At 42.6% G+C, this 18,514-nt stretch overlaps 1 protein-coding gene across 2 annotated transcripts in view; it reads right to left on the bottom strand.

Moving 5' to 3' along the window:
- The window catches only part of VPS41 (VPS41 subunit of HOPS complex), a 172,895-nt gene that overhangs the window by 25,225 nt on the left and 129,156 nt on the right, over positions 1 to 18,514 (bottom strand). For both annotated transcript variants that reach the window (XM_002914140.4, XM_034665770.1), the window contains 8 exons: positions 17,660 to 17,721; positions 16,193 to 16,274; positions 12,233 to 12,325; positions 6,996 to 7,123; positions 5,446 to 5,590; positions 3,524 to 3,565; positions 3,328 to 3,378; positions 1,139 to 1,276 (listed from right to left, as the gene is read on the bottom strand). In XM_002914140.4, coding sequence (XP_002914186.2) covers positions 1,139 to 1,276; positions 3,328 to 3,378; positions 3,524 to 3,565; positions 5,446 to 5,590; positions 6,996 to 7,123; positions 12,233 to 12,325; positions 16,193 to 16,274; positions 17,660 to 17,721 — 741 coding nt within the window. The remainder of the gene's footprint in view (positions 1 to 1,138; positions 1,277 to 3,327; positions 3,379 to 3,523; positions 3,566 to 5,445; positions 5,591 to 6,995; positions 7,124 to 12,232; positions 12,326 to 16,192; positions 16,275 to 17,659; positions 17,722 to 18,514) is intronic.

Here is an 18,514-nt window from a genome sequence, read left to right as displayed (position 1 = left end):
GTTCTCAATCAACTTTTTTTTTTTTTTTAAGATTTTGTTCATTTATTTTGAAGAGAGAGTGCAAGCGGGAGGGGCAGAGGGGGAGGGAGAGAGAGAAACAATCCAGAGTAGACTCCACCCTGAGCGCAGAGCCCCACGCGGCCTCGATCCTACGACCCTGAGGTCATGCCTGCGCCGAAACCAAGAGTCGGACGTGCAGCAGACTGAGCCACCCAGGCACCCCTCAGTCAACCTCTAAGGAGTCAAATACATTTTTTTGTTTGGTTGATACATACAGCTGACTACGAAGTGCTTGCTATTTGGCCACGTGAACTTAGTAAGATACTTGCAGGTGTTAGATCGCATTCCAAACCACACGAAGAACACTGGGAACAACACTGGGGGCCGCAGACTGCCCAGTTTCTAGCATGTATGTGGTAAGTATCAACTGTATTCAAGCAGCAGGCCCATAAAACTTACTAGTTCATATGCAGCCCTGACTAGAATCTAGTATGTATTCATTTATTCATTCACTCCCTCACTCACCATGCAACAAACATTTAGTAAGTATCTGAGGAGTGCCAACTGCTGGGTTTACCAAAATGAGTGAGACAAACTATCTGTCCTTGAAGAATATACAGGATAGGGGGAAAGAGACTAGTAATTTCTTATAACAGAATACAGTACAATAGAGAAATGGAACATAGTGTGAGAGAAAAATATAGAGACATAGAATGTGGATGTGGAGAGCAGACAGGGGACAAGACCTAAGTTACTGACCTTGAGTCTGGGGCAACCGCCTCTGGCTTGGGCTAGCCTAGGACTCCCTCCCAGGTTGATCGTAGGCCCCACTCTGACCCACTAAACTGACTCAGACTCCTGACATTGTTTTTGCTTGGTGGTTGATTGAGTCCTACACCCTGGATTAAACGTTTCTTCTAATTAAACCTGGCACAGAAATGCTTTAGCTCCTCAACAGAATCTCAGCCAAAAGGACTCCAATTCTCATCAGAATGCCCCAGCAAAACCTCCTGCCTTGAGAGCAGCGGTCACTCCTTGGACAGGGATGGATGAGCGACAGGAAGACGAGAATGGTCCACAGCTTACCAACAAGGACAACTTCTTTACCTGAAGTGTGCAGGGCGAGGCTGTGACTTACCTTTTCGAGTGGGCAATGGGTACTATCTCGGAGAAAGGGAAGTAAGTTTGGTCGATCATATTCAGCATAAAGACTGATCTGTTTTTCATGGTAGCGCTGCCCCTTATGATGGTCTCTCTTGAAAAGCTTATGCAGATACTAAAAAGAACAAAGGAGTAAACCATGAATATAAAAATAAGAAAAGCAAGACCTGTTTAATTTAATCAATTCTAAACAGCCTCCATGGGCAGCCTGGGGGAAAAGCGTTAGAAAATGTCTTGGCTCCATAACTGACCAGCCATACAACCCGAACAAGTCACCAACCTCTTTGTGACTGAGTTTCTTTATCTGCCAAAACCTCTTTGGGTCGTTGTGAGGATTGAACGTGTTGCCATTTGTAAAACGCTCAGATCCATGTTGATACGCTTGGCATACACGGAGCACCAGAGAAATGTCCGTGAGAGCTAATATCCTCACCACCATCTGCATGGCTTCAGAAATAAAATGCCTCATTAGTGGCCTTCCTGAATCCTAAAAATTCTTATCTTTTATGTAAAAGGGGTATAGTCATGGGATACGAGAATATTCTTAAAAACTCAAGCAGCAAGTGCTGAATTATTTTTCATACATTCTGCATCTGCTCTCTGTTAAAGTCTTGTTGAGATCTGTGTCTGCAATGAAATGCTGCCTCTCCTGGTAACATCAAAGGTAAAAATCAAGACCAATACAGATATTCTGAACCCATTTTCAAAACTGATTCCTTTCCTTAGCTGTCTGAAAAAGTTAATGGGCCTCAAAGAACGTAATTCACTTTCTACTCAGAGGCAAGATTAAGTCTATCAATATATGATGCATAAGTTAGAAATCGATGTCCAAAGTGTAGTTAACGTTAACTGTAAGCAAACACCCACAAATCCCCAGAGGCGGGAAGCCCGGATCGCCACAATCACAGAAAGAACATTCGAGCGAGGAACTGTGCCGCAGTCTGCCCCTGAAGCCGGGACGGTATACAGGTTAGCTGGCGTCTGCCCGCCACTGCTGTGCACAGTCACTAAACGAGTCTAACCAAGCCACCTGCACACAGAGAAACGGCTCCCCAGGGCCAGGAGGGGGCGGAGAGTGGCCAGCCCTGCGTGGTGCTCTGATGGAGGCCCGGCCTCTGTGCCCGCACCTGGGTCAGCGTGTGGGCCGGACACGCGGTGCTGTTTCCCAGACAGGCGCACAGGCCAGGGAGGCTCTGTCACATCTGCCAAGGCAAATTTCCAGAGACACTCCGTTGCCTGACAGGGAAGACGAGCCACCTGCGAGGGGTCTGCCACCGTTTCAGCACTGCACACATTACACCGGCACACAGACACCCACCGCAGGCCGCAAGTCCCTGCTTCATGAACGAGTCCCAAGGGCCAGCAGAGTGGCGGCTGCTTTGCTAAGCACATCATCTTGAGATGGCCAACCACAAACAGCATAGCCACGGCATCCGCACAACTGCTGACCCAAACAAAATGGACAAAGTACCTTGCATTCCTGTCCTGGAGTCTTCAAAAGCTTGTGTAAAACTGACTTCTGAAGGAAAACTCTATCCCTGGAGCCTCCTCTTGGGGTGCAAAGAGTGGGCAAAGATACAGGAGCCCCCCATCGAATTTGAGGCCCACAGTCCTACTGGACCCACCGATCTTCCCTGCAGCGTTTCCTTGTATCATTTTTAAAGCACATAGAAAACACGCACTCCTGCTTTATTCCCATGGTGACAGCAATGCAGAGAATCAAGAAGTCTAGAACAGCAGGCCTTAACAGTACTACCCCCGAGACCAGATGAGAGAAGTGGGATTAGCTAGCGTGAGGGTGAGGACAAAAAAATGAGGCTCTGTTCTTGGATCCTTCCACGGTGTTATAATTTATGATGTAATTGTATTCAGTGCTGACTACACAAGCAAGGTGTTGGACACAGCTTGGTAGCACACACATGAACGTGACTTTTTTTTTTTTTTTTTTAACCACAATTCAACTGGGAGTCAAAGTTAAAGTACCTGATCGTAATTAGTCCCCAGCGAGGCTCAGAGCCTCTGCAGCATGAGACTAACTACGTTTGTGGTCTAACGTCCGAGTCGAGGGACGACCTGAGCGAGCTCACGCCAGTGCCCCACACCGGGACTGAAAGGCGGCTAGCCCCCTAAGCAGTCAAAAGGGCAAACGAAGACGGTCATGCTCACCACGTGCTGCAACTCTGGTCTGTCTTCCAGTTCTTCCACTACCTTTTTAATCTAGAGAGAAAAGACATTTTTAGCCACTGATTTATGAGGACGCAGTCATAGCTGCAAGATTATTGGACCAACAGCTCTCCTCTTTGTGGCTCAGGTGTTGACAGACACCCCGCTAGGAACACATAGAAAAACAAAAGACACTCACTGAAATTTTGTCTTCGTTGTCCAAAAGCATGTCGACAGCTTTCTGCAATAGAAAGAAAAAAAAGCCAGTCATTGACACATGCTGTGTCCGCAGAGAACCCGCACGGGGTGTGCTGTCCATGGGGTCATGGTTACAGGTGGGCGGCTTCTTTCCACACGTAAGGGGCCCGTCGCTTTGCAGCAGCCCTTAAAGGAGAGATCTGTAAAAGAATGCATTTTAACGTGTGTCTCGGTCTGAGACCTGTGTTTTGCCTACCACTAAAACAGCGTCCTGCTACCACTCCTCAAACACAAAACATCTTGTCTACGTGTATTCTAGCCTCCGTGAGGTCAGAGATATGGCCACAAGTACTCCTGTGACTCTCACCGGTTACAGAGAGTGTGCTGGTCCCCAGACCATGAAAATGAGCTTTGCTTCCTGCCACCTGCAGCATCACTGAATCCCTCTACAGATTTCACAGATATAAGGAGCTGCTCTTCTGTGGAGAAGAGGGTAAGAGCCAGAGAGAAAAAAGAGATAGCTAAAGTCTCGTGATGACATAAAGCTTACAGACTTGCTGTGTTTACTTTATTTACCACGAACATTCATGAAACACAAAGGAGACAGTGTCTGTAACAACAGGTGGTGGGAAGACAGCCCAACAGGCTGAGTGTCACCCATCATAGCTGGGTCCTGCTCCTGACTGCTACCACCTAGCTGGCCACCCCATTTTTTTGTTTTTCTCTAAAATAGGAGGATGTTAGAAGAGATTATCCTTAAGGTATCTTCTAATTAGAAAACTATGAGTCCTTAACTTTGGCTCATACTCTTGAACAGCAATCGGTTTCGGCTCGTTCATCTTTCTTCTACAGCTACGTAAGCTAAACTCGGCCCTTGAGACACATAGCATGGAGGGCGGGTAGGCATAAGGGGAGAATGGATGTGGGGAAAAGTAATTAACTTTTATAGAAGCACTCCATCCTCGTAATCATCTTTTGCAGAGAAGCAGAACCCGTGCACCTGAACTTCTTCAGAACCGCACTGATTCGTTTTAGATCAGCGGTCCCTAAGGACTTAAATTATTCACTATGAAGAAAGGGCTAAAAGCATCGTTCAGAAAAAAGAAGATTTAGCTCCTATTTAAATTAAGTTTAAGTTTGTGATGACTAATCTACAGGACATAATATATACATAGTATACATGCATACATACATACGTAATATAGTGCATAATACCCTTACGTGCAATAAAATAGAAAAGTCCAAGTCATCCTTTTGGAGGCTTACAGGTTCTACTCTTTAACTAAACTTTCAATTTTCTGAATGAGAAGTTTCAGGTTTTATGAACTTCTTTATTTCCATCACTGTCACTTGTTAAAACGCGCGCGTGCATCTCTCTCACACACACACACACACACACACGCCACTGTGAGCTGCGGAGGCTGGGTGCCCTCATTAGTCAAGCAACCCACTGTCTGAATCTGTCGTACAATAAAATAACACATCCCACACGGCTGAGCCCAGTGGAAACGCCACATGCTAAATCTGTGAATGCCAACGAATAAACTCACAATAAATGGATCAAAATAGAAATTTCCCTAAAATTTTAATCCTGGGACATACAATTAAGAGAGGTAAATGAGCCAACGTGTATGGCTAGTTTCTTTGTTTCTATGAATTATGTGAATTATTTTACTAAAAAGCTACTTCACACACACACACCCCCACACCTTTCAAAGTTCCACATCAGGTTTTGATCGCTTTTATAGAACCACCACGCCAAGTAAAGGATTCATAACATCTACTGAGGAGTGGCGTGCTGAACATGACTGGCATACAGCCAAACTATGTGATTTAACTTCTCCCCCAGCATCTGAATAGATCTCTAATTATTAAAATGTGAAATAATAAAAATAAAGGGTATTAAAATAATAAACACATTACCTCAGAATCAAAATCCATTAATAAAACAATTTTATCCTTGATAGAACTGAAAAGATTATGCTTGTGGATCAACTGGAAAACGTCCTTGTGTCTTAATGTTAAGTATATCTCCAGAGCATTGCCATAGTTTTTGTCATAGGTGTACCTGGTAATGCAAAATTTTTACATTAATGTTCATCAACGCTTCTAATTAAACATACACATACACACATGAATCATCTTTTGCAATACGAAAAACTGAAAAATTTGTTCAAACAGAAAAGTCAACTTTATTTGAAAGATTATTCCTTGGGACTTAACTATATGTGACCAGTATATACTTCTTTCTCAGAGCCTGGCTTCCCATCGCCCCCAAATTTCAGAAAACTGACCATGTTCACGAAATAAACATTTTCTTTCATAGAAATTCTCAAAACTTCTTCATAGAAATCCATATACCAGACAAAGAAACTATGACCCAGAATAAAGGAAATTCTCATTCCAATAATAAAAAAATTTGGTTACAATTTTTACAAGCAGTGTTCAGCTGGCAAATGGATTATATCCCCAAAGCTTATTTGCGAGGGGAGTTTATAAAACCGACACATGTTTTTCTACTGAAGCACTGTTTTTCACATTAACTCCCAAGCCAGCTCCTGAAAACCAAGTGAACCTAAATGGTACTGTGAGCCCATTACTGGTACGAATTACCAGTACAGCTAGTACTACAGAGCCCAAGGAGTATCTAGGACAACATTTCCAGAAGGAAATGGTCAGTGTTTCCACTCAGAGAGTGACGAACAGCCCTGAATTCTAGGCCGCTGTGGTGCACCTTTCTTGGTCTTCACACAAGATGTTAAGCAGACGGGGGAGGGCAGGTGTGAGGTGGTGAGAATGCCAAGGAGGGGCTGAAGCAGGAACCAGCCTCCTGAGTTTCCCTGCAGTAGGCTTCTCTCTCCACTAGTCCAGAGCTCTTCTAGGGCATGACTGCATCTTACCTATCCCGGAATCCCAGGCGTACAGGAGAAAGCGTGGTCACCAAAAGTACCCAATACATAGGAAAAATATTCACCAAGCTTCCATTTTCTGAGCTCTTAGTGTTGGGCACAGTGCTTAATTAGTTCTTAATTACGACCTCACCTTTAAGCCTTGAAATCATCCCATCAGGAATGTATACATTTTCTAGAGAAGGAATCAGGTCTGAGACCTTACCTGACATGCAGATCCAACAATGACAGAATCCAGAGCCTCCCTGGGAAACCAATGTTCTTGTGCAGTCTGCAACCTGGCGCTCTTCCCTCTCTGAACCTCTGCCCCTATGTAGCACTGCTGACTAGGGTTCCTCTCCTCTGGGAAACAGACTACATTACGACTCTACAGTCTCGCACACTTTCCTCATCTGCTGGTTGTTCACTGAGGTTTATAAGAGGACGTTATTAAGGGTGAGCATACGAAAATGGTTGAAAGGCTCCCTGCTCTGCGTCCTCCCCATTCAGAGTCTGCTAGATCTAAAAGATGAAAAACTTTTCACGTAGGTCGAATTGGAAAAAGCAGCACTAAATTCTACTCACAAGTCTGCCAGGGTTTTGAGCAAGGTCCTATTCTGACTATCCTTCTTCAGGTGGTCCCGAACTGCTTGAACGATGACTGAATTGTTGTACAGATCTCCAGGCCATTCTCGGATCAGAGTGGCAAAACCCTAAAAAGAACGATAGAATAGCACTCCTGAAACAGAGGAACAATCCACATAGTTTAAGCAATGCCTAAAAGTATTCATGTAAACAGACAAAGTAACATTATGACTAAAACTCTGGTCCGTGAACATATCACCACTTTTCAGACTCTGGGTTTGGGGGTGGCAAGGGAGGCAGAGAGTAAAAATTACTGCACACGAATCTCCATTTACCGTTCCTGGAAGTGGGTGGCGCCGTCCGTGTCTGCTCTTACTTATCTGATGAAATGCACCAGTAAGAAAGCCCCCCTGGTTCCTCCATAAAGCAACGCTGCCCACACAGACTTTGGCTCTGACTTGCTCTAACCTCGGTCCAGACTAACTAAAACATTCAGATGTCACCTTGAACATCTTGAAGATACTGTCCAAGTCGGTCACTCTCCCCTACCGACCTTCTGTGCCCTTTGGGTCTGGCCTCCCGTGTGCACGACCGTACACAGTAGCTTGTTTCCACAGCGGAATCACTGGCACCCCATCTTCAACAAGTTACCATCTTTGTTCTCTCTTTTTTTGTCCCCTCTTCATTCTTGCCTCTGAAACCTAGTTTTGTTCGGGGGGTTTGAGACTTTGGCTCAAGTCTTATTCCCTAGCTGGCTCTCAAATTTTGCAGTTCTGAGAGAAAACCCTAGATCCTTCAATAGGATCCTGTTTCTCTCCTATGGTTCATTCCTGGCCAGGATCCTGGGCAGCCTCTGCCCTCCTGATTGCCAACTTCAGAGCTCAAGGTTTATAACTCAGAGTATGGTACGGTGGTTTAACTTACTGATCCTTGGCAGCTTGCAGAGAAAAACCTAGGACGTGTTCAAGACAGCAAACAGAAGTAAAAATCTTCATGTTGGCAAAAAAAGTCATATTATTAGTATTAAATATCTCAACTAATGCTTCAATAAACTACTATGAATTTAGTGAAGTGACACTCAGAAATGAAAACAGCGCGGTGGAATGTGCTTCTGCAGAGTACCAAGATTTGGTGAAAAGAAAACCACAGAGAATCAGGAATACAGTCTCTATTAATAAAGTCCTACCCAAGTAAGCCTGGAAAGGACGGCAAGGGACTAGAACAACAGGCAACACATATTCCATTCAAACTGCAACCTTCCCACATAAGAGCAGGATTGCAGTTTGATTTGAGAGATATGGGGTGGGGCGTCACTAAGTAAAGATGATGTATTTTATAAAACCATTGAATCAGATCATTAAAATGTTCTTTGAGCCAAAACGATACTTTGGATTAGGTTTCTATTTTAAGACTCTGTAATGTGTATGATAAAAACATCTGAAAAGATTCCCACCCAAACACTGGCAGCTCTCAGTGGCCCTGAGACCAGAAATAATACTGTTTGGGAAGAAGGAGGCTTGGCTCCATTTTCTCTTTCCCTCATTCGTGCAACAGCCTGGCAGTCGGTACCGCCGTCTCCTAATACAAAATAAGACAAAATGACCGGTCATACCGTGTGACAAAAACATGATGCCTCCAACGTAAACCGACATAAACACTTCCCACATTTCACGTCAGGCTCTTCTCTGCTAAACTGGCTCCGTATGCCCTTGAATAAATGTGCTAAGAAATACTGATGCAGGGGCGCCTGGGTGGCACAGCAGTTAAGCGTCTGCCTTCAGCTCAGGGCGTGATCCCAGCGTTATGGGATCAAGCCCCACATCAGGCTCCTCTGCTGTGAGCCTGCTTCTTCTTCTCCCACTCCCCCTGCTTGTGTTCCTGCTCTCGCTGGCTGTCTCTATCTCTGTCAAATAAATAAATAAAATCTTAAAAAAAAAAAAAAGAAAAAGAAAAAGAAATACTGACGCAATCAGCCCTGTGGCCTTTACTATTCATCAGAGGACGCGGTTTATCAGCGAGCTGCTACGACCGAGCGGGTGAAGTCAGAGAACATCTCAGTGCCCATCACGGTAAGTACAAGGTTAAAGGGGTTCCCTGAATGAGATGCCATGGCAACTGTCCCACTTTTAATGTGCTTATATATGTGTCATTAAAACTACGAAGCAAAGTTGGACTCTCTGTGGCATCCCGGTGCGTGATCAGTTGCTGCACAGCACTTATAAAATAATTCCACTAGGCTGTAAATAAAAAGACGAAGCTATCCGCATTTCAGTAGAAACCTCACACCAACAAGTCAGGAAGCATCATTATCTCCAAGTAAATACTGCCACTTCCTATCTTTCTAGGAAGAAAATTAAGAAGCCAATATTCTAGAGAAGTATAGCTGTTTTTCTAAAATCCGGCCTTTAGTGTTGTTTAGTAGCACATACAATAGGTGATCAGAAGTGTTGCTGCAGAACATTGCTCCCTGGCAATTATGTGACAATTTAACTCAAAATTAAACACGAAACTAAGAATGATAGAAGCTAAATGATAAGAGTTTATGACAACAAGTTATTTATACCTTCTTAACAGTACTGACCAGGCAGACACCCTGAAACATTCAGGAAAAAACATTTACAAGCTCTAAGCTTAAGTCATGCATATTCCTTTCTGTCTCAGGCAACAGTCTTCCAGACATGAATCAATAGGGTAACGTTAATGATACAGAAGCTAAAATGGTTTCTTGAAAAAGTTGAATTAGGTGAAAGAATTATAATAGAATCAAAAAAATAACAGAATTGCTTTCTCATGGTTAAACTGCATTACTTTAAAAAGAAGACAAGTATACCAAGCTTCAGTATGTCTCAATAAAATTCATACTTTTCCCCATCATTTTCACAGAACACTCATAGTTCTCTTTCTTTGGGAAGATGTACAAAGACGGACTATTTATGAGAGCCACTCTATGTACCCAGAACATAATGGCAAGAAATAGAAGTCCATTACATATCTTTATTCACTGAAGATGCCTTTTTCAAGAACTATGGCCAATAATGGCCTCTCATCAGATATTTTGCAGAACATAGCACTCTGCAAACGTCACTTATGTTCTAGTTGCTTAAAGCTTATCAATATCTCCCCTCTCAGTCTATAAATCTACTGAAGACAGGACTGCGTTTTTTAAGTTTCTGTTGGATTCAACTGAGTACTCAGCCCAGTTCTAGGCCATGGTAGGTTCTAAAGAAAGCTATGTTGAATTGAACTGAATAGGAAATGAATAGGAAGCATGTCCCTAGCCTCCACCAGCTGGTATCCAACACAAATGACAGATATTACCATAAACTCTTCTAGAAGATATACATCTACAGATCTAAAAAGAAACAGATCCACGTGGTTAGAGCAGATTGGATTATAACATGCAGTAATAAGAGAAAATGAGAAAATGTTGCTTCCATTAGTATGCACATTAATGAAGTAATTTGTTCAAATTTAATTCATGCTGAAGCACTTAATCCCTTCCTATGATAAGAACACAGGCTTATAAAAGTAAAGGAACTGTACAGATCACACACGCTTCAGGCTGCTTGAATCTTCCGTATCCAGAAACAGCTGGTTGACGATAGCTGACCAAACACCTGAGTTAGCTGGTACAGGACCACTATCATAGTAAAGGTCCCTGTAGATCTTTAGATCTAAAATTCACCTCCAAGTTAAAACGTAGTAGCGTTTGCCATATTCCCCCTCCTTACGTTGATTCCACTATTGGTAAAAAAGGACCCCGACAAGGCATTAGTGCTCAGTAGGCGCTCAGAAGCTAGACATTCCCTTCCTCATTCCCCCTCCTTCTGGATATATTCATCTTTTTGCAAGCCGCCTCAAATTCTTGTGCAAACAAGGTCTTCCCTATCTTTACAACCTAACACCAAAATACAAGAAGGCGATGACAACCTACAGCACACCACGGCGCACTGACATGAGCACTCGGCACCGGGTTAGGCCGTGCAGACGAACGATGACGAAGGCGGGGCGGAAGCGGAGGAACAACAGCCCGGGTCCAACGGCTCCCGGTCTGCGCAGCCACCACTCACAGCTGTGGCGAAGCGCTTACCAGCCGTGTCTAGAGTCTGCCCACCAGAAAGCTTTCCCTCTAGTCAGAGGGAAGAAGGTGGTCTTAGCCACACACTCTGTTGACAGCTTTATTAGAGCACCCAGCACATTATATAACAATTTGTTTCTGTCATGGTTTCTCAACCTCCATTCTGTTGACATTTGAGGACCAACAAGTCTTTGTCATGGGGGGGGGGGTTCTCTTGCGTGTTGTAGGAGGCACTGGCCTCCACCCATTACACTGCTGTCAGTACCACCAATGACCTAGTCACGACAACCAAAAATGTCCCCAGACATATGTCCCCGGAGGGCATATTCAGCCTCTGTTGAGAAGTCCCGGTTTGCACGCTTGTGTGTCACTTGGACCACCAGCTCCCGCTGAATGCGTGTCATCTCATCCATACCTGCGTGCCCAGGGCCTACCTCGTGCCTGCAATACAGCAGATACCACACAGGTATTTTCTGAATAAAGGCGTGTTAAATCAACCAACTTTAAAAATTATAATCCATCTTGGGTGCATACAAACACCAAATTTAAATTCAAATCCAGGCACACCTATTTTTTAAATGTACACCTATGAACAAATCATTTAATTTCTTTAATCTTTAGTTTCCGCATCTGTAAAATTGGATATTACCGTTTCTAGTGTCGTCGGGAGTATAAAATCACAAAACGCACATGACAGTGGGGAGCATATAGACGAGGGATGTAACTACTGCCTTTCTCCCTCATCAATAAGCAAACAGATCCCGTCCAACCCCCTTCCCCATTCCTGCCACCCCCATTTCTCTTCACTCCTCCTTGGGCAAACTTAGATCTGAGTCTCAGGCTTTAAGCATCAACAGCAGCTGCTATTGTATGTACAAAATCACCACACAGCACTTGTCCTTTTTCTTTAGCTTTCTCAAGGAGCCACACGAAGTAGCTTTAGGAAACCATAAAGGAATTCTCCAAAATGTGCATGGATGAGAGGTTTTCACTGTTCACAGAGACACGAGCTGTCATGAGAGCTTCACCTCAGTTTCATCCGTCACCCACAAACTGCAAACCTGCTCCCTCTCGACTGCCTGCTCTGCTGTATTTTTCTCAATTTCTTACCATTTTCCCATTGAGAGCAAGTAAATATGACCACGTCGGAATGCCGTACCTCGTAATCACTTTCCAAAAATTCATGTAAGATCATTTCATAGATGAGTGGTTTCAGAACTGGATCTCCTCTTGGCAAGTAAGGACTAATAGCCTATGGAAGAAAAAGGGAAAAAAAAATCGTTTCAGAATGGGAAAACAAAACTATACTCCAATTATGCGGAAAATATAAAAATACAGACCTTCCTCAACCTACCGTAGGGTTATGTTCTAACAGACACGTCAGAAATTGAAAATACCTTAAGTCAGAAATGCACTGAAAACACCTCCCCTATGGAACGCCACAGCTTAGCCGAGCCCACCTTATATATATATGCTCATGCCACGTATGTGAGCCAACCGTTGGGCAAAATTGTCTGACACATGGCCTATTTTAGAATAAAGTGCTGAATATCTCATTTCGTTTACTGAATACTGTACTGAAAGTGAAAAAGAGAATGGCTGTGTGGGTACAGAATGGTTGTGAGTGTGCAGGTCGCTGACCCTGGTGATGGTGCCAGGAGCCAGGGCTCGCTGCCCCGCCCGGCGCTGCGACAGAGAATGGTCCCCTGTATCACTAGCCCCAGGCAAGATCCAAGTTCAAAGTGCAGTTTCTATAAATGTGTATCACCTTTGCACCACTCTAAAGTTGAAAAATCCTAAGCTAAACTACTCTAAGTAGGAGACCATCTGTATATTTCTACTTTTAAAATGTAACGCAACAGTACTTTGGAAAATTATTATGAAAAATTCAAACAAACTCTACCTTCCTAGAACACATTACAGTATATTTTCAAAAGTATATGTGAAGTGTATATATATTTATGAATGATAAATAAAAAGACTGCCTCAGTTAAGTTAAACTTCCTCTGTTCTTCCTGACAAATTAATGAAAATCCAAATAATAGCAGGGAGAATGTCACAGAGATCAATGCTACTTTAACTAGTCAAGGAGTTACAGGACATCTGTTCATATTTTTTTCCCTTAAAATGGAATATATCACTATTTAAAAACTCATAATCATTGCTTGAAATTATGGGAAAATACACACCTTACATTCTTTAGCTGTTTCAGTGCTGTGTTAAGTGCTGAATTTGCGAACACTGTTGAATGACTCTAAAGGGCACTAGGTACCAATTGCCATACTTCATTCTGGGGACGCAGAACTAGAGCCATCATCCCAAAGGGGCTCAGAGCCTCAGACAGTATCAGACACCTAAACAGCCAACTGCAACCCTGGCTGCTAAGTGTTACATAAGCAAGACATTAACAAGGTGCTGTGACGAGCACTGGCGGATTTGTATCCTGAGGCAGAAATGATGAATGCCGGGAATCTATCAGGCAAAGAAAGATGGGGCAGGACACCATGGCAGAAGGAACAGCATGAGGAAGGGCACGGATCCATGGATGCGCACTGTGTATTCAGGGAGATCAGTGGCTCTGAGATGTGGGACAGCGGTCCCAGAAGGGAGATAAGGCTGGGGAGAAAGGCGTGGCGGGGCAAAGAAAACAATTTGGATTTTACACTTTGAGAAGAAAGGAAGTGAGAATAGCAGATTTATTTTTTAAGCAGATAGCTCTGGGGTAGGTTGTTCACAGATCTGTCAGAAGGCCCCTGCAATAGCACAGACAAGAGTCGAGGCCATGGCCCCCGAGGGGAGGAGAGGCCCAACTGGTATGGCCAAGGAAAGACTGATAAGAACCAGAGATGTAACAGCATGATGTTCTTATCAGGGCAGTGGCTTTGAGCTCTTAGGCGCAGAGGAATGGGTACATTGTGATATCACAGGCACAGATGGAAAAGAAGAACAAATTTGGGAAAGAAATGGATTCACACTGATTTGAGTGATCATTATCAGCAGTTCCTACGAGGAAGAAAAGGGCCATAGCACACTTCCAGCACAGATACTGAATTTATAAGAAAGGTCTGGGTCATGGAGCCATCAGGCTGAACATGGCCACAGGACTGGGTAACATCCTCCAGGAGTAGCCCAACAAAAAAGATGAGAAGATTCCCTGGGCCCAAGAGCACTAGTCACAGGGTGGGCAACCTATCTGGGAATTTTTTTTTTTTAAGATTTTATTTATTTATTTGAGAGAGAGAGCACGAGAGGGGAGGAGCGGCAGAGGGAGAGGGATAAGCAGACTCTCTCCTGAGCAGGGAGCCCAATGTGGGGCTTGATCCCAGGACCCGAGATCGTGACCTGAGCCGAAGTCAGACACTTAACTGATTAAGCCATCTAGGTGCCCCATAAATGGGAATTTTTAAAAACATAGTCATAACTCGAAGAGATCACTGCAAAGGTTCACAAATATTGAAAAAATGTGAATGTTTTAAACAAACATTAGGATACTTTATTGTCCAGTTTGGATGTTGTGCATTAAGTTGAAAGGTAAACTACTTCCTTCAAAGGAAACAATCAACAAAATTAAAAGGCAGCCTTCAGAATGGGAGAAGATATTTGCAAAATACATGTCTGACAAAGGGCAGTATCCAAAATATATAAAGATTTTGTGAAATTTATAAAAACCCAAAAAACAAATAATCCAGTTTAAAAATGGGCAGAAGACACGAACAGACTTTCTCCAAAGAAGACATCCAGATGGCCAACAGACACATGAAAAGATGCTCAACATCACTCATCATCAGGCAAATGCAAATCACAACCACAATGAGATATCACCTCACACCAGTCAGAATGGTTAAAATTAACCACACAGGAAACAAAAGAGGAACCTTCTTAACATTGTTGGTGGGAATGCAAACTGGTGCTGCAGCCGCTGCGGAAAACAGTATGGAGGTTCCTCTGAAAGTTAAAAATAGAACTACCCTCTGATCCAGCAATTGCACTATTAGGTATTTACCCAAAAGATACTGAAACACTGATTCAAAGGGATACATGCACTCTGATATTTATAGCAGCATTATCAACAATAGCTAAATTATGGAAAGAGCCCAAATGTCCACTGGATCAAGATGTGGGATATATATATTGGAATATTACTCATCCATAAAAAAGTATGAAATCGTGCCATTTGCAACAATGTGGATAGAGCTAGAAAGTATCATGCTAAGCAAAGTCAGCCAGAGAAAGACAAACACCGTATGATTTCACTCATACGTGGCACTTAAGAAACAAAACAGATGAACGTGAGGGGCAAAAGAAAAAGAGGCAAACCAGAAAATAGACAATTAACGATAGAACAAATTGAGGGTTACTAGAGGGGAGGTGATGGGGACTAAGGAGGGCACCTGTGATGAGCACCAGGTGTTGTATGGAAGTGATGAATCACTAAACTCTACACCAGAACTACTATTACACTGTGTGTTGACGAACTGTAAATTAATAAAAAACTTGAAAAGGAAAAAGATGATGAAAACATGAAATACCAAATTATTTGTTATAGCTACATGGTTAAACTTTTTCATTTGTCTTCCAGCAAATAAAATATTATTTGAAAAATGCATTAATTCTTCAGTGCATTTGAAAAAAGCCTCATTTTATAATCTGCAGGATGAGACTATACCTGCTTTCCATATTCATTAAAAAGAACATAAAAACTTCAGGGGTGCCTGGGTGGCTCAGTCAGTTAAGCATCTGACTCTTGGTTTCAGCTCAGGTCATGATCTTGGGGTCGTGGAATCAAGCCCTGCGTCAGGCTTTGCGCTCAGCAGGGAGTCTGTTTGAGATTCTCCCCTTCTGCCCCTTCCCCTGCTCTCTTTAATAAATAAATCTTTAAAAAAAAAAACCCATAACTTCTTCATCTAAACACAAAATTGGAGAAATATAAGAAGACATAATATATATGTATATATTTAATGCACACAAAATATAAATCAGATTTATATTTTGGTTTTTCTTCCTAGCTAATACTTGCTTCCTGGGATAGAACTGATTACTATTGTCTTATTTTTATTTCCATCTCAATATCAATATATTACATACAAAAATTCAGAGTTAAAAATAAGGCTATGCTTACCTTAAGCTGTCCAATTTCTTTAAATTTATAAACTTCATATTCCCAGAGTGCTGCATTTTTCCCAAGAATTTTCTGGCATTTTCTGGCAGTACAAACATCCCAGGGAGGGGAAAAAAAAAAAAAAAAAGAACATGTAGACATTTCTTCTATTGGTTTAGATAAATCTCTCATTCCAGAGTTTTGACATATTTCTATCTCAAGTACCAGTGCACATAAAGGTATTACTAGATAACCACTGGATTGCATATACAAGGTTGACAAAAATCATGAAAATTATTACAAATTACTTATAAATAAAGATGAATCCCTTTCAGAAGACTATGATTAGGGGCCTTCCCAATGATTATCCTGTTCTGAGTTTCCTACTTATCCAGATGAGCACTGCTGGTTTTAGGACCTTTCTCATCTTGAAGAAATGTCATCATACCCCAAAGTACCAATTTAAACCACTTCTTGAATGGCTTTAAATAATGGACAAAATCAGACTTCAGAAAATTAGAATCCTATCATAGTGTATAATCTGGAGAAATATTTATATATGAATAAAAACTTCATTTACACATCAAAGAAACAGGTTTCCCTAAATCTCAGAAAATGAGAGGTCAGCCTGAAGGCAATGTTCCCAGGCTGTCCCGCAGTCCTATAGTTGGGCACCATGAAGCTCTGGGGGGAGCCACTCACACACACCCACACGGCCTCTACGTAACATTTACACTCTTGTCCATCACAGAACCCTGCAAACCTGAAGCCTGAAATCTGGTCACTTCCACTGAATTGCCACTCTCTTGTTGGGAGACAACTCTCCTTGAATTGTAAGTAGCAGCACTGCCTGCCTTCTTAGGGATGCTTGTGGAGTGAACAGCCCTGGAAATGAGAGACACGGACAGTGTTTCCCTCCAGAGCAAAGGGCAGGATTGTTTAGTGTCTGGCATAATAAATATATCACGTTCCTCTGAAGCTAAGGGCAGGCAGGCTCACTGTCCATTAAGAAAGAGTCAGAGACCCTAGGCTCCGGGTTCCTCTCCGGTAACACGAGTGACGGTCTGTGCCATGTCACCTGGCTGGCCCTGTGTGTCGTGCTGTGGGAACTGGGGCTGTAGGATCAGGCACAAATGCTGATTCTCCAGCTACAACTACCGCTGAGTTAGACCTATGTCTCCGATGTGGGAGTCTCGTGCCTTCTACCAGCACCCATGTGCTAACTTGTTAGCTTACAAAAAGGGTAAACTCTCATACTCCTCGTGATTTTTGACATCTTTCTCATTAAATTCTGTTGTTTGGTGAGAAGGAGACAGTAGGTGGGTTAAAGTAAGAAATCCATTCTATGGTTAAAACCACTAATACTCAAAAATTACCCCCGTAAGAAAGTTAAAAAAAAATGTTGACCTCAGAGAATGGCTTATTTTAGAGTTAACATTTCTCAATTCTATTTATATTAACAAATAAGTATGAAAATGCCATTATTACCGTGCTGCTATGTCATACTCTCCTTTCTCCACCAGGTGGTTTATATATGCCAAGCCGATATCCTAGGGAAAATTAAACGAAGGAATGTCATAATTAACCAGAACAACTGAAAAGCTGAGCCTCAGGTCCTGAGCTGCCCACGACATCAGGGTCCTACTGGCACCACGGGGCCTAGAACCTGTCTTACATTACACATCTTAGTGTGCTGTATGTAATTATGCTCATTTCCTTCCTACGCAGATTTATATGCACTTGTATTTATAGTTTCACACAAACTTAAGAATTCACACAAAAATAATGTTCCTACGGTAAAGGCTTCTAACTTGCCCCCGATTAGGAGATTTTCTACCAAAGAAATCTGCAATATTAGAAACACGATCCAACAATTTGATACTGTCACTTGACATAAAATGGTTTCTCGTGCTTTCAGCTGTAAGATGTGAGCTACTGGTCTCATCTATTTCACGTCTGAAGAAATGCTGTAAGAAATACACAATGACAGAGCAATCATAACAATCATATTAAAGGGAAATACCAAATCTTAAAGTTAACATTAATGTGAAAATGATGTCAAAAAACATGGGATTCACACCCATGAGTTAACAGATGCGGAAACGGGATCGCAGCATGGGCTGGCTTCTGAGTAACGTTCATTTGCTTTCGCCCCCTCCGTTCCGAAAGGATTTGAGGTGGCCTTAGTCACCAAAGACATGAGAGCTCTTGCTTGATCGCCCCAGGACTCTTCTTGTGAAATACTATTTCTGACTAAAAGCATTTTCATGAGAAGCTTAAACTGATTATATATAACAAAAGCCGGGTTTTAAGTTCCAGTTTATGTACAAAAAAGGTGCTGTG

The sequence above is a fragment of the Ailuropoda melanoleuca genome, chromosome 1, assembly GCF_002007445.2.
Source record: "Ailuropoda melanoleuca isolate Jingjing chromosome 1, ASM200744v2, whole genome shotgun sequence".
Taxonomy (NCBI): Eukaryota; Metazoa; Chordata; class Mammalia; order Carnivora; family Ursidae; genus Ailuropoda; species Ailuropoda melanoleuca.
This window is presented reverse-complemented; position numbering and strand designations above follow the sequence as displayed.